This window comes from Erythranthe guttata, chromosome 3 (assembly GCF_056151865.1).
Source record: "Erythranthe guttata isolate IM_541 chromosome 3, IM_541, whole genome shotgun sequence".
Lineage (NCBI taxonomy): Eukaryota > Viridiplantae > Streptophyta > Magnoliopsida > Lamiales > Phrymaceae > Erythranthe > Erythranthe guttata.
Window position 1 is genome coordinate 10275065 of NC_142535.1, and position 17599 is coordinate 10292663.

General features: G+C 38.7%; 1 protein-coding gene across 1 annotated transcript; it reads right to left on the reverse strand.

The window, feature by feature from the left end:
• Positions 1 to 16000: 16000 nt before the first annotated feature.
• Positions 16001 to 17263, reverse strand: LOC148771745 (uncharacterized). The gene has a single exon (XM_088815209.1). It carries the CDS (start codon positions 17261 to 17263, stop codon positions 16001 to 16003), a length of 1263 nt encoding a protein of 420 aa, XP_088671335.1.
• Positions 17264 to 17599: the final 336 nt, after the last annotated feature.

The following is a 17599-nucleotide window of genomic DNA, read 5'->3' on the forward strand; positions in this document are numbered from 1 at the left end:
AAGGCTTGAAGAGGGATAAATCCAAGGGGAAGAAGTTCGGTGGCAAGGGTGGCCGAAATTGGAAGCAGAAAGAGAGCGGTGAAGGCGAGGGATCCACGGTGCATGCCAAGACCGGTGGACAGCCCGTCGTCAATAAACAAAACCGTGGCTGTTTCCTATGTGATGGCAACCACCGGATGAGGGATTGTCCGAAGAGGAGCAAGTTGAATGCTTTGATGCGGGAGTCGGATAGTGAGGAAGATTCGGACGAGACGAGGCGTGCGAATCCGATCCAATTGTTGAGTGCTTTGGTCGTGGACAAGGCACCCAACGGCACCAAGGGCTTGATGTATGCTTCGGTGCTGATCAATGGCAAGGAAGTGAAGGCAATGGTTGACTCTGGAGCAACTCATAACTTCGTTGCCGAGAGAGAAGTCAAGAAGCTGGGCTTGACTCTCTCAAAACATGCAAGTCAAGTAAAGGCTGTAAATTCAGAAGCGGGGCCGGTGAAAGGCAGAACCGATGTCGATCTTGTGATCGGTTCTTGGAAAGGGCAGTGCAGACTGACTGCCGTACCACTAGACGATTTCGATGTGATATTGGGGCAAGAGTTCTTACTTGCTGCCAAGGCTGCGGTGATACCATTTCTCGGAGGGCTGATGATTATGGACGAAGAGCGTCCATGCTTCGTCGAATGCTCGTACGTGACGAAAGCAAAGGCGGGAAAGAGACCGGTGGAAATGTTGGTTGCGGTGCAATTGGAGGCAGAATCGAACGACGAGGAGTCATCGAGCCTAATTGCAGCCGTTGGAAACAAGACGGTGAATTCTCGGGCTGGTTTATTTGTACGTGCATTGCCGAGAAATGAGTCGAGGGCCGAAGGCAAGTTGAGGTATTCATTTGGGTTTACGAATGGGCATTGTGGCCTTACTTTTGTTCCAAGTTGCTGCCGTGTGTGGCACAACTCGTGGGTTCGAAATGTGGTATTTTCTGAATTTATGTGGCATGTTGGATTTTTCGTGGGCTGGTTTCTGTTGTGGATGAAATGGAAGCCGGGTTTGGGTGATTTCCGTGGGTTGGTGATCTCCTTTCTCAATCGGTGTGGCAATCGAGATAAAATGCTAGTTGTGCCAAAAACTAGCATTTTCACATGTGGTTGGGTGCTGCCGTTTGAACGTGGTTGGCGTTCGTTTTTCCGAGGGCTGAAAGAATTTGTGGGAAGTTCGTGGGATCAGACTTGGGAGTTTGGATTTGATGTGGTGCTGTTGATCAAGCACAATCGAAGACGGTGGCAAGACAAGTGGAAACGAGGAAAAGCTGAAGCCGATGGTGTCGGTTTGACGAGGGCGTCGAACACCGTTGGTGGGGGAGGTCTGTTACCCCCTTAATCGGTGATATCGGTAATGACTCGAGTGTGGCCGAGTCATGACCGATAATTGGTGCCAATTGGGGATTGGCACAAGGCAGCCACACAATCGGCCAATGAGTGGTCGAGTGTTCGACAAGCATTTGGGGTGCTTGGCCGAGAAAAGCAAGGATCGGCTTGATTCAAGTGAGAACGGTGATCGAAAGTACTAGTAGCTGGCACGGGCGTTGCTCGGCAGCGAATGCGGACAAGCGTGGGCAATATTCGGCATGCGGCCGATAACGTGGGCAAATGAACGTTCGAAGGAAATCGACCACGACTTGACAAGTGTGGGCAAAATTAGCAAGACAAGCAAGGCAGCCCGATGAGCGTGCGTGCCGATGACCGTGTGGGCAAAGAACTAGCAAGTAATCGGTAAAGGCAAGCAAAAGTGCGGAAAAGGCAAGGCAGATGGGCTGCCTAGCAACCGGCCGGGTTGTTTGGGTCGTTTGGCGCGCGCTCGCGGGCCCGATCAAGTTGGGCTTCGGAAATCAGCCTTGTGGGCGGATTTGAGGAAGTTACGGAGAAATGCAAGAAAACTGCCCCTTATTACTTGTAATAGTTAGCCAAGTGTCATGTTTGTATGCTGCCATGTGTCCTTAGGTAGTTTTGTGTGAAAACTACCTTTTCCTTGTATTTATTGGGCTATGAGTGCACAAATCCGAGGCATCTAGTATCATCTAGTATATGAGAGTTCAGGTTGCAATTGTTGGGCAATTCTGAGTGAGGATTTTGTGTGTGCACCTTAGTCTCCTTTGTATTCGTTGTGGGAATTAATATAAAGGTTGGGCATTGCCCGTAAACGTGCTTGTGTGTTTGATTTCCGCTGCATACTCTTGTGTTCGTTTACGTTGGATTGAAAAGACTTGTGTTGTGCGTTTTGTGCGAAGAAAATCGTGAGGAAGGCTGACTGGTTTGGTGGGCAAATCAGGCCGTACGGTTGGAAAATTTCGGTGATAAATTTACCCCTGTAACAATTACCATAGTGAAAATCTAAATTCCAATATCTTGATTGTTCCATCATTCACTAGAAGCAAGAAACACATTTTTGTGTCAGATTAAATAATGAATAAAATAGGCCTCAATTTTTTTTGGTAAATATGTAGAAGAAGTGAATTATGTGGATGGATGAGTCATATTCCCTTTTATGCTTTGATCCGCTACAGTGGCTAGGGGTGGGTTTGGTAGAGCACCCATACCAAACCCCATAAATCACTGCCATTATCGAAGTTTCGGTAATATGAATTTCATTACCATTGCCGTACCAAAAAAAATTGTATGCCAAAATTCGATACGATAGGGTATGGTAATGGTAATTACCAATTTACGTTATCCACTATTTATGTCAAAATTGAATATCATTTTTTCGAAACAATTCATCTCATATAGTTGTTTAAAGTTCTAAAAATTAGTATTTAATATATATGTATTTTAAAATATATGTTCCTAACTTACCTAATATAAAATAGGGGCAATTTGCTATAGGTCCCTCTATCTTATAATTTATGTGTATAAATCCAAGTTAAAATTTCCATATTTTAATAAATTAATAATATTTATTGTGTCAAAAATACCCTTAGCCAAATCAAATCAAATCCCTTAAAAATATCTCTATCAAAACAAATTCCCAAACATCTCTCTTGAAAAATATAATAAAAAAATAAAGAAATTAGTAAAAAAAAAAAGAATATACTATTTATTGTACAAATTCATACTCTAAAAACGACACCACCGCCGTGCCACCGTCTATCGTGAACTGCAAATAGCAAACTGACGCATATGACTCTGTGAACTGCAAATAGCAAATGACGCCTATGACTTCGTGAACTGCAAATAGCAAACTTAATATTATAATTTGTATTATTGAATTGCAGACAACAAAATACCAATGATTCAGCCGAAAAACAGCAAACTGGAAAAAAAATAATCCAGAATTTGCATTATTGAGTTGCAAAAAAAATATTACCTATGACTTCTCCAAATACAAACATCAAACTGAGGAAAAAAATCAAAACGAGAAACAATATGTAACATGAATTGCAAAATGCAAAATAAAAACAACGAAAAAAAAAACCGAGGTACTCACCCAAATCCCTTGCCGCCAGTCCTAATCCCGTCAAAAACCCTATGGCCGCCATCGCCGCAATGAACCCAATCAATTGAGTGCAACCCGTCAAAGCCCTCGGCGAGGATGGTAGGGACCGAGACGGAGATATTGTTGGGGACGAAGCAGAAGGTGGATTTCGAACGCCGGTGAAAAGGTGCATCAAAATCTCGTAGATCAATTCTCGTAGAAACACCACCCAAGATCGAGGCGAGAATCTCTTAAATTGCCTTCCATCGTAATAAATAGAGAAGTAGAAATTAAATACAAACAACAAACAAGGTCTCCAAAATAGCAAACGATTTTCCCAAACAAAGAACAGCAAAATGTCCCGCAACCAAAAAACAAACGAAAAATATTTTGTTATAGTTTGTTGAAGGTTCTAGCTATGGCAGGATTCAAAAAGAAAGAAAAGAAATCGGAATCGAGAAAGGGAAGAACGTAAGAAATTGATGAGAATTTCTTGTCGAAAAGATGCTTATTGGAAAAAAAACTAAAACAGAAAAGAAGAGTCGGAAAAAAGAAAGAAAAAAAGAAAGACGATGGGAGGAAGAGAGATATGACAGATTAGATATATAGAGAGAGATATACGTGAGATTGGAGAGAAAGGGAGTGATATATGGGATTTGCTTTCTTTTTAATTAAGGGTGTTTTATGTAAATGTACTAATTATTTTATTTTATTTATATTATTTTATTTTGTCAAAGGACCTAGACCTATATTCATCTAACAATTAGGATCCCCACCTATATAAGTCTAGAATAAGGGGTGTCTAGCCAATTTCCCCTATAAAATAAGGTAAATAGCATTAAACCACCTGAACTTTTTCAGTTTTTACAGATCACCACCTGAACAAAAAAAATTTGCAATAGTTCATCTATACTCAATTAATTATGTCACTTTGCCCTTTTTTACAAGTTTGCAGGTCAAAATGACTGGTACTCACCCCATGTGCGTTTCACATGACAAATACAAGGATATTCATGTCTTTTCCATTCCTAAAATACTCAGCCCTAATTCCCATTGACATTCACATATTCTCACACATTTCATTTCATCCACCCTTTATGAGCAAAATGAAATCACATTATTTCCAAAATCACATGGCTGTTTAGTTCAGAAGAAAATGAAATAAACGTAATTCCAATTTCTTTAGTTCGATTTGGTAATCAGAAGAAATGAGAAAATAAATTATTGTTGGATAATTTTTCATAAAATAATAAAACCCAAAAAAAAAACACTTTCAGACCCTACCCCTACCAAAACCCACCCATACACCTATCCACCCAAAAACAGAAATTGAAACGGCGTCATATGCAGGGGATGGACTTGCCGTTAAATTCAAGTCATGAAGGGATGGACTTGCTGCCAAATTCAAGTGGTGAAGGGGCGGAATTGGGTGAAGCCGTGTGGGGCTTGTGATTAGAGCAACGATAGGCTTATTACATTCGTGTTTGCTTTCTCCGGTGCGACAGTCGTTGGGCTGGTGGTGGTTGTTGCAGCAGCCGCATGCTAATCCTTTTTCGGTTTCTCCTATGGAGTGAGGCAGCGTCGTTGGGGGGGCGGCGATTGGGAACTACCACCGGGGGTGGTTGGGCTGATGGTTGTTGCAGCAGCCACCGCCGTAGGCTAATCCTTTGTTGGTTCCTCCTGTGGAGTGAGGCGGCATCGACAAAGGCCGGCGATAGATAACTATAACACCGCCAAAGAAAAGAATAAGAAGAGAGGAAATACAGTGTTCTTTGCGGAATAGAGAAATGAAGGGAAGGGGAGAATGAGAGACAAATTAAAGAAATAAAGGAGATAAAAAGAGAAAGGGAAAATACTGGAGATAACAGGGAAATTGAGCGAAAATTGAAGTAATTAGGGTTTTTTACAAGGAAAAGGCAACAATACCCTTGGATTTCGCATGTGCATCGCGCGTGGGTTCAGATGCGGTCATTTTGACCTGAAAACGGGCAAAAAATGGCAAAGTGGCACAATTAATTGAGTACAAGTGAACTCGTGCAAAAAAAATTGTTCAAATGGTGATCCGCAAAAACTTAAAAAGTTTAGGTGGTTTAATGATATATACCCTATAAAAGGGGTCATTAGCAATAAACCCCTCATATAGTTAATAAATGGTGATATGTCCACCCCTTAAATCTTTCTTTGTGATAAACCCCTAGAAATTGTATTTCCAATTCTACCCTTATATCAATTAGCGTAATTTCACCAAATTATTCCTTTTTTTCTCTCTTTCCATAATAATAATTTAATTCCTAAAAATATGTTTCCAAATTCCTAAAAATTGCTACCACATTAAAAAAAATGATTTTATTTTTTATTTTTTATCATTTTTTATTTTAAAATTTTTTTATTTTTTTTTATTTTTTTATTTTTTTTTTAAACTTTTTTAATATTTTTTTAATAAAAATATTTTTTTAATTTTTTTTAAACAAAAAATTGAATTTTTTTTGGACAGTTTACAACGTCGAATATGACTATAGTTGAATATGACTATATGTGACTATATAAATTGTAGTCATATTATTTCTTTATATTGCACTTTTTTTACATTTTTAGCTTCAAAATTCCGATTATATAGTGTTGTACAGTCATGTTTACCAAATTATTTAAAACAACTAAGATTCCCTATTGTTTAGGGAAACAATACAATCAACATCCACACAAAAAATCACAAAAGAATCACAATTTGAATCTTGTTATTTCAAGTCAACTTGAAACGAGAAGATAGAACATATTCGAATATGACTACAATCATATACAACAATAGTCGTATTCAAAAATGACTACAGTCATATTCGAAAAAAATACATAAATATGACTATAGTCATATTTGAATATGACTATAGTCATGTTGCTGCTACTGTACATATCTGAAATTATATTTTCAGATTTGGAGGAAAAAAAAAAAGAGAGAGAGAGAAATCGAAAGTACATAAATAAAGGGAGAAAATTAATGAACAAGATGGAGGGGGAGTGCGCTTCATTTCATCTAACTAAATACATAAATATGACGATAGTCATATTTGAATATGACTATAGTCATGTTGCTGCTACTGTTGCTGCTACTGTACATATCTGAAATTGTATTTCCAGATCTGTAGAAAAAAACAAAAAAAAAACAGAGAGAGAGATAGAGAGAGAGAGGGAGAGAGAGAGAAATCGAAAAAAAGTGATGGTTGATTTTTCGAGAAAAGTTGAAATCCATATGTCTACAGTTCTAGCACTAATTCTCAAGAAGACTGTTTAAATACCATGCAAAGTGTAACACTTTCATCATCAAAACATTTTTCCCAAAACTTTCAAGAAAACCGTGAAAATCAAGAACACCGTGAATTTACCACCACCGGAAAACTCCCCCACTCCAGCCACAACACCCTCTTCGCCACAGACTCATCCATCCCTTCCTCAAACACTGCAACTTCTTCCAACCACCCTAGTGAGACCACACCAAGCCCAAAACACACCACAAATACTCCAGAATGGCCAACTAACACAGATACTCCAGTGTGGCGGCGGCACCGACGATGAGCGGCGGTGGCGGCGGACGATGAGCGACGGTGGCGGCGCGGCAGCGGCAATGGCGGTGGATGAAGCTTGAAATTTTAGGAGTGTTTGAGGGTTTAGGTGGAGAGGTGGAGAAGAAGATGAAAGTGGTAGGTGAGCAAATAATTAGGGTTATAGTAGTTGAGGGTAGGTTTGTCTTCTCACACTAGTCTAGGGGGGTCTCACTAATTAAGAATGGAATTTGGGTGTAGAAAAAAGTCTTCCAAATCAATTGGGTTTAGTTCAAAATATTTTCCATTTGAGGGGTGTATTGCATATTTCCCCTACTTTTAATAGTCTAGTGTGGATGCATGGTGTCCGTTTTTCTCCTTAATTAATACAAATGAATCTTAATTTTTTATATTATTATGTTTTTAATGTAGGTTAATGATATGACATAATTACCTTTAAAATCCTATTTATAAAGGATATTTTGTTAGGCAATTTTGTGCTTAAAAAAATTGAAGAAGCCACCTAGCTATTCATGCCTTTATGCTCTTGTCAATAATTACATCATGATAAAATAATCAATAATTTTAATAAGTTCTTGTCAATAATTAAGGTTAATCAATTTAAATTAATTGAAATGAGTTATAATCTATTTTTTTAAATTAAAATCTTATTTTATTTTTCATTCGAATTTTTCACACTATCGACTTTAATAACATAAGTGAATTTGTATTAAGTCAACGCAATTGTTTATATATTGAACTGATTCAATACTTTATATTTTTCAATAGTGGAGATTATATAGATGTTTTGAAGTATTGAACCGTGGTTTTATATATTTTTTTAAAGTTTCTTATATTGCATTTGTTAATAAATTAATTAAAATTATTTAATAATAATTAATATGAAAATCAATAATTTATTTAACATATTTATAGATCAATTAAATCATTTTACACCGCATTTATATATTATATATATTTATTTCCTGCATTTAATCAAAAATCTTGATTTGGCCTGGTGGTAAGAATTGTCCATTCTTTCGACTTGTACCGAGTGTGAACCCATCCTGTAACATTTTTGGGCTCCGGGCCCGGTTGGGTCCGGGTCTAACCCGACCGGTGGCTGTGACGGCACCGGAGGTGGGGAGCCGAGGTTTTAGGTGAATAAATTGTATATTATTGATAGAATGGTAAATTAGAGAGATTACTTTAAATTTTAATAAATATTTATTTAATTAACTAATTAAGGGGTTTCACTAATTTAAAAAATGAGATTATATCCACATTAATATAAGTAAATGAGTTGTGGTTAGGGTTTTAGGTGGAAAAGATAAATTGTATATTATTGAATTTATGTGCTTAGGGTTTTAGATGGAAAAGATAAATTGTATATTATTGATAGAATGGTAAATTATAGAAATTACTTTAAATTTTAATAAATATTTATTTAATTAACTAATTAAGGGGGTTTCACTAATATTAAAAATGAGACTATATCCATCTCAATATAAGTAAATGAGTTGTGATTAGGGTTTTAGGTGGAAAAGATAAATTGTATATTATTGATAGAAGGGTCAATGAGAGAGATTGTTTTAATTTTTAATAAATATTTATTTAATTAACCAATTAAGAGGGTTTTATTAATATTAAAAATGAGATTTTATCCATCTTAATATAAGTAAATGAGTTCAGGATAAATGAGTTTGGTGTTTTTACTAATTATTCCAACAAATAAATCTTAGTATAGTTCTTTCATGTTATAATTTAGTGAAATAATAGATCTTATATATAAAAGAAAGATATTTTGACTTTTAGACCTAGACCTAATTAACCTAGGGGCATTTTAGTCAATTCATATTTTGTCAGTTTTTCTTTCTTTTTTAAAATTCATCTTTCGTAAAACCGCGCGCTACACAAAAATTTGAAGAAGCCATTTCTTTATCCCACGTTATTTGTTGTCGGTTTTTTTTTCATTCTCCATCTCTTCCTTCTTCCATGATTTTCTCGCCAGTTATTCTTTCACATCTTTTGAAGCCGCACAGTATATCAAACCCGTAGAAGACAGTTTCCACTTTCCACACCCCACGTTATTGTTGTCGTTTTCTTTTTCCTCCTTTAATATCTTCATCGCCATCGATTCCATGAATTCATGTGATTCTCCTAATCCCGAAATTGAAAGGAAGAAGAAGAAGTACAGACAAAATAATATTTTTTCTCTGCTTATGTTCTTCACGCTCAGGAGTTTCGCACCATCCCCTTTATTGTCTGCTCAAAGTTGCCCCATTTGCTCGAATCTTGAATGAAATTCTTAATCTGTAAGGTCAATTAAGGCAGTAATTGTCGTCAATAACCAAGGAAATTGTGGTAAGCTTTTTACTTTACTTTAGCTAATTTTTAGTTTTGTCTGATTTTTTGCCCAAGTATTCTTTGGATTTTCACAAATCGTTGTTCGACATTTTCAGCTGCTGTGGGGATCAACAAATTTAAAAGGTTGAGTATAAATACCTGTTATTCTTTCAGGTATTTTCGGTGAAATCGTTTAACATATTTTCTAAGAATTTGTATTCAATATTTTTAACTCAGTATTATTAAACTTTTTGCAAACTAATTGTATTTAAATTTATTCTTCTCATTTTTAGTTGGATGAAACATTTTCTATAATAGTTGTATTTGGTTTTTTCATAAATATAATGACTATTTTACGCCGTATTTTTAACCGCTTTTTCTGTTTGTTTGTTTTTTTGTTTTTTTTTTTTTTTTTTTTTTGCGTTTTTTTAAGATAAGTATCAAACCTTTCAGAATGCGAAAATGGATATGCAATATGCAAAAAGCTTTCAAGGAAATATATAAAGAATTGAATGGTAAGCATTCACGTTTTGAGCTCTTAATTTAATTCTAGCATATGTGTGAACATCCCATATATTTATCCTTAGAGTTGGACGTCTAATAAAATAATTTTCTTTGAAGATGGTAGATAGAAATGTCAACTTGTGTGGCTATTTGATGATAACAAAAGTGTGACACCAAGGTTTAGCGAACCGATTTTCTTTTCTTTTTCTCATGACCTAAGACTTAAAGACGGGGTTGGCTTCGGAAGAATTTTCGGCGAAGTGATTTAGTGGGATGGAGGAGCATGTGTCTAACTACTCGATTTATCCGTAATATAGACTATAAGTGGTGTCACCTTGATAAAACATAGTAACCAAAAGGTTAGAGTCCATAATTAAGACAACATATTAATTCCACATAAATGGACCATAGTTTAACAAAAAAGGGGCCCATATTTGGAGGAATTAGCCTCCTTTACCACGGATAATAATACACATGAACTACTACGGAAATAGTAATTGTCCTAAGGACAATATACACAAAAGATAGTACTACAAGCATTATAAGTAGATCCTCCATACGAGCCAAAAACCCGGAGTCGGCTTCTCGAACCGTCGACTAGTCCAATCCGGTGGAGTGAGTAGCACTAATACCTGCAAACGGAGAATATCTATATGAGCTAACAAAGCTCAGTAAGGATCTCGAAAGATACCGAGACTTGAAAATATAGTCGTACTACATATATTATATTATAGCCATACAAGTGAAATGAAGTTAAGTATAATGCACATTTCTAGCATTCAAAATTCGTGTACATAAGAAAGCTTTTTCATTTTATCGGATCCGATGAGAAATTAACTTCTTTACTTAGAAAATAAGAAGATTATTCTGAGCCCGTTTTCGGTGGAATCAAACCACCCAACTGTAGTACCTATGGTTGGAATACCGGCCCCCGTAACCTTTCTCATCCTTTCTAAGTATTTCATTAATCTCCCCAATTTATTTTACTTAATTTCAAAAGTGGCACGGTCGAAGTATTTAGAATTCCGGTTGAGTACATAAAAGTATCAATATTCCACAACAACCCATAAGAAATTTGAAACACCACAAGACATCACAAATATTAATCAAGTGACAAACAACCACATACTACACAAGAGATTAACTATCATCACACATCGAATTATGCATTCATGAATGTTTACCCACATATAACCATAATTCCAAACAAGACTAGTAAAGATCCATTTAATTCCTATATTTTCCTTAAGCTACTAAATCCCAAAATTTCTTTATTAATAAATTTAGGATCAAGAAAACATGTTAGCTTAGAAGATTTCGGGTATTCAGCACAATGCCCCTAAATTTCTGGAAATTACAGTTTTGACCCCAAAAGTTCAAAAACTCACACATGCAATTAACCTAAAAGTTCCTAATCCTTATTTTCATGAAATTCAACCCTTAACTCCTCTGAAATTTTAGATTAATGCAGAAAAATTCAGCTAGAAGTTATTTTATGCAGATTTTTCGAAAATTACATATTTCACCCTAGACTCTCTAGATCTATACATGCATGACCCTTAGAAATTCCCAAAAATCCTTTTTCTTACAAAACTTTTTAGAAACTGACATTGTCCTTTCCTAAGTGTTGAAAAACAGATTTGGAAAACCATTGAAAATTAACTTCTCAAAAATTGCAGATTTGCCCCAAAAATCTTTCGGATTACTCATGCATCCATACTAAAATTTCAAAATCCATTTCTTCATAAACAACCCCCAAAAATCCGAAATCTTTGTTCAATATATGCAGAAAATGAAACTAAAAACTTGATTTATGCAACAACTTCGAAAATTCTATTTTTCACCCCAAAACCTTTAGATCCACACATGCAAGACCACTAGGAGTTCAAAAATTTACTTTTTCTTGCAAAACTTTCCTAAATCTGGAATTTCCGTTCAATAAATGTTAAAAACCAGTTTTGAAAACTCATATGAGTCTGACTTCTCACAATTTACAGATCTGACCCAAAAGTATGCAGATTTACACATGCAACCCCAAAACTTTTCCCAATTTAATTTTCTTCACAATTTCCGAAATAACTGAAATTTCTTTGAAAGCCATTAACTCAAATCTACCATTTAAGACCTCTGATCATACATGCAATAACATAAATCATATGAACTAACTAAAAGGAACCATTAAATGCAAGAACAACATAAAACAAGAATTAGGGGTGTCTTTTAATTAATTTCGAAATTTTGTTCTTGATACTTGATACCTCCATTTGCAGCAAGGATTTCGATTCCTTACCTCAAAAATAGAAAGGAATAAAAGCTAGCTGAAAAGAGGAAGGTTCTTGGGAACCTTCACAGAAAACCGAGAGTTAGAAGAAGAGAATGAACGAAGAAGAAAGAAGGGTTTGAGAACTTCGAATGGCAGCTCTTACCTCTTCAAGCATTGAGATTCAACCAAGCTACTTTGATATGGAAGGACACGGTATAGATTTCAAGGTGAGAGGTGTTTTCACTAGTGAAAGGACACCATGTATTTATAGTATTCTTGGAGTATTCAAGGGCAAGGGTGAGATAGGGAATTCTCATCTTTGGCTTGAGAAAAATCTTGCTGATTTAGGGAGTGGTTCAAGCTTGGTGGAACTGATGACAATGGTGGTTTGAAGAAAGAAGGAGACAAGGAAGAGAGAGGGGGTTTGATGCAGCCGAAATGAGGGGGAGAGAAGGAGACTCTTGGCCTTCTAAATAGGCATGCTTGAGATGGAGTGTGGGATTGGCCTTAATAGGGGTTAGGCTAGGCTTAGGATTATCATTTATTTATTTTATAATTATTTAATAATCCTCCCTTAAAATACACACACATATACGGCACACATATACATACATATATATTATGTATTATGGTGATTATGCTAAGTCCTAGTCATGCAAGTATAACCCACCCGTAACACATATGCACATAGTGTCACGTATAAAATTCGATATCTACTAATCCGGCACATAATAATTCATGTATAGTCCTATTATTAGCAGAATTTAGTATTTAAGTGGCGAGAGATTCATTGTTTAGAAATTATCGTGTTTTGAAAACGTGGGGTGTTACAATCTTCCCCCCTTAAAAACAAATTTGTCCCCAAAATTTGTTACCTGTCCCGAATAATTCGGGATAGAGACTTGTCATTTCTGATTCGCGTTCCCATGTAGCTTCTTCGGGGGTGTGGTTGTGCCACTGTACTTTGACTAGGTGAATCTCGCAGTTTCGAAGTGTCTTGGTTTCGGAATCGAGAATTCGGAGGGGTTTTTCTTCGTATGAAAGGCTAGGAATTAGCTCAATAGGTTCAGCTTTGAGAACGTGATCAGGGCTGGAAATGTATTTGCGAAGCATGGAGACGTGGAATACGTTATGGATTCGGGATAGATTAGGTGGAAGTGCTAGGCGGTAAGCGCGGCTGCCTATCCTCTCGAGTATTTCAAACGGTCCGATATATCGCGGAGATAGTTTGCCACGGTTTCCAAATCGCAAAATTCCTTTAAAAAGGGCTACTTTTAGGAATACTAACCCACCGACTTCGAATTCCAAATCTCGCCTTCTATTATTAGCATAGCTTTGTTGTCGGTTTTGGGCAACTCGCATATTTTCTCGGATGTCTCGAACTAGGTTCACCGTTTGTTGAACTAGGTCGGGTCCGAGAAGTTTTCTCTCTCCAACTTCATCCCAGTAGAGGGGAGATCTGCACTTGCGTCCGTAAAGTGCTTCGTACGGTGCCATTCCGATTGATGATTGGAAGCTATTATTATACGCAAATTCGATCAACGGTAGCCGAGATTCCCAGTTGCCTCCAAAGTCGAGTATACAGGCTCGAAGTAGGTCCTCAAGGGTTTTGATCGTACGTTCTGACTGGCCATCGGTTTGGGGATAAAAGGCAGTGCTGAAAGATAATTTGGTTCCAAGAGTTTCTTGCAAACTTTTCCAGAATTTTGAAGTGAACCGTGGGTCTCGATCCGAAATGATAGCCGTCGGAATTCCATGGAGTCGAACGATTTCTCGCATATAAAGTTATGCGAGTTTATCTAAGCTAAACGTCTTCCGGATTGGAAGAAAATGGGCCGATTTGGTTAGCCGGTCGATGATTACCCAAATAGAGTCGGATCCGCACTGGGTCCTTGGAAATCCTTGAACAAAGTCCATTGTTATCACTTCCCATTTCCATTCGGGGATTCTATTTGGTTGTAGTAATCCTCCGGGTCGTTGGTGTTCAGTCTTGATTTGTTGGCAGGTGAGGCATTGGGCAACGAATCGAGCTATATCTTTCTTCATTCGCGACCACCAATATAGTTTCTTCAAGTCTTGGTACATTTTGGTTGATCCGGGATGACATGTATATGTGGTCTGATGTGCCTCGGCTAAGATGAGTCGTTTAATTTCGGCATCGTCGGGAATGCAAGTGCGGTTTTGGAATTGGAGAAATCCGTCTTTGGAAACTCGGAAATTAGGGTTTGCTTCGAGATTTGTGCGAATTTTCCGAAGTTGGGGGTCTTGATCTTGAGCTGTCCTCACGCGGTCTCGAAAATCTGATTCAACCACTAGGGCGTTTATCGACTTCCGACTAAGGGCATCTGCCACAACATTCGCCTTCCCGGGGTGGTATAGGAATTCGCAGTCATAATCTTTAACCAGATCGAGCCATCTTCGCTGCCTCATGTTTAATTCCTTCTGTGTGAAGAAATACTTCAGGCTTTTGTGATCGGTGTAAACGGTGCACTTATCGCCATAGAGGTAGTGACGTCAGATTTTAAGTGCAAAGACTACTGCTGCGAGTTCTAGATCGTGAGTTGGGTAGTTCTTCTCGTATTCCTTGAGCTGGCGGGACGCGTAGGCTATCACTTTTCCGTTTTGCATAAGTACCGCACCTAGTCCGAGCTTGGATGCGTCGGTATAAATCACAAATCTTCCGGATCCGTCTGGTAGTGAAAGAATTGGAGCGATGGTCAAACGTTTCTTTAGTTCTTGGAAACTAGCCTCGCGGTCTGGGGTCCATTGGTAAGTGACTCCTTTCTTCGTGAGTTGAGTAAGGGGTAATGCGATTTTTGAAAAATCTTGAACGAATTTGCGATAATATCCGGCTAAACCAAGGAAACTTCGTATCTCTCTTACATTCTTTGGAGTGGGCCAGGTTGAGATTGCTTCTATTTTGCCGGGGTCGACGGAAAGTCCTTCGGCGGAGATGATGTGGCCAAGGAAAGTCACTCTGGATAGCCAAAATTCACATTTACTGAACTTGGCGTAGAGTTGATGCTCTCGGAGTGTTTGAAGTACTGTTCGTAGTTGGGAAGTATGTTCTTCTTGGGTCTTGGAGTATATAAGAATATCATCGATAAAGACGATGACAAACTCGTCGAGGTACTGATGAAAAACTCGGTTCATAAGGTCCATAAAAGCGGCTGGGGCGTTGGTTAATCCAAACGGCATTACTACGAATTCGTAGTGGCCGTATCGAGTTCGGAAAGCAGTCTTAGGAATATCAGCTTCCTTGATCCTAAGCTGGTGGTAACCTGACCGGTGGTCAATTTTGGAGAAGACGGATGACCCTTGGAGTTGGTCAAAGAGATCGTCGATGCGGGGTAGAGGATATTTATTCTTTATGGTCACCTTATTCAGCTCTCGATAGTCGATGCAAAGGCGGAATGATCCGTCTTTCTTCTTAACGAATAGTACCGGGGCTCCCCATGGGGAGTGACTGGGGCGGATGTAACCCTTATCGAGTAATTCTTGAACTTGATTCTTCAATTCTTTGAGTTCCACAGGAGCCATACGGTACGGAGCCTTTGAAATTGGTTCTGTTCCCGGAATAAGATGAATTTCGAACTCAATTTCTCGATCGGGCGGTAGCCCGGGTAGGTCATCGGGGAAGACATCGGGAAATTCTTGAACGACGGGAAGTTCAGACATCACCGAATGAGGTTTTGAGCTAGTCTCCAGAAGGTCGACTAGATAGCCGATATGTCCCTTGTTGATGAGTTTGGTGGCTTTGATTGCGGATATTATGGGAATTAGAGTCTTGGTGTCCCTTCGAAACTCTAAGAGGGTGTGATTTGGGAGAGAAAAGCTTACGGTCTTTAGGGCGCAGTTGATTTGGGCCTTGAACTTGGTAAACCAATCCATTCCCATTATGAGGTCAAATTAAAGTTCTCGATTGTTAAGACGATGAGATCGAACCTCATGGGTTGGGATTGAATTTGAATAGGACAATCCTTCACTACTTTGTCAGTGATCATTTCTTCGCCCGAGGGCATAGAGATGCGATATTCGTGGCTTACTTGAGTCGGTATTAGGCCAAGACGTACGCACACATTGGTGGAAATAAAGGAATGTGTAGAACCAGAATCAATCAAAGCATACACGGGTTCTCCAAGAATAAGAACGGTACCTGCGATCATCGTCGGATCTTGGCGCACTTGTTCTCGGGTCATGGCAAACGCGCGGCCTGGGACTCGAGTTTGAGCGTTGGGGCAGTCTCTCGCCTTATGGCCGGGCTTTTTGCATCGAAAACACAACTCGGTATCCTTTACGCAGATCCCAAAGTGAGCCTTTCCGCAGTTCGAGCAAGTTGGCTTGGTCGTTGGTGCTACTGGTTTAGGGTTTGAACTTTGGACCTTCTTTCCTTTGAATTTGTGATTTCCAAAATTGGCCTTCTTCCATGGTCGTGGTGTGGGTGGCTGGGGCCGTTTCCCTTGTTGAATTTCATTTTCGTCTTGAGCAGCCGTTAGCGCCTTGTCCACCATTTGGCGAAAAGTAGTGGCGTCAGACATGCAGATATCCCTTCGAATTTCGGGTTGTAAACCCCTTGTGAAGTGATTTTTCTTTTCCTCAACGTCCTTGGCGATGAATGGGGCGTACAAGCATCCTCGTTCAAATAACCGAACGTATTCGGTCATGGTGAGATCCCCTTGGCGGAGTTCCAAGAATTCCTTGAGTTTGTTGGCCCGAACGTCCTTGGAAAAGTATTTCTCGAAGAATTGGACCTTGAATGACTCCCATGACAAGTTCTCGAGTTCAACACCTTCCTTAGCTCCCTCCCACCAGTTCCGGGCTTCGTTACGAAGTAAAAAGAAGGCACAGTGCACTCGTTCACGGTCATCCATTTGCATGTAATCAAAGATTACTTCCAAAGATTTGATCCACTCTTCGGCTACAACCGGGTCGGGATCACCGTGAAACTCAGAGGGTTTCATGCGAAGAAAACGTTCGTATAGACTTTGGGGATTTGGTTGAGGTGTAGGTGGGGTTTGTCGGCTTTGAAGGAGTTGTTGAATCTGATCGTGATGATTTTGCGCTTGCTCGCGGATAAGGTTGGAGAGACCGAGAATAACGTTAGCGGTGTCTGGGAGATTATTTGGGGCGGCGGTGTTCCGAGATTGTCTTCCTGTCATGTCTTAGTGTTTTTTGCAAAAATTTTAGATCAACAGAAAATATAAAACACAAGTAAGCACATAATTACCGGACAGACCGAGTCTTCACGCTTCGAGGGTTCCGAATTCCGGTTCGGTGCTCGTATAAAGTTTCTACAAAATTTGCTCTGATACCATGTCTGTGACACCCCCTAGTAATCGTATAGCGAACCGAGAGGGTTTACCATGCGCGGAAGCTTTAAATGTATTATATAAGTATTTAGATATATGGGGAGACTCCAAGGTTTAGCGAACCGATTTTCTTTTCTTTTTCTCATGACCTAAGACTTAAAGACGGGGTTGGCTTCGGAAGAATTT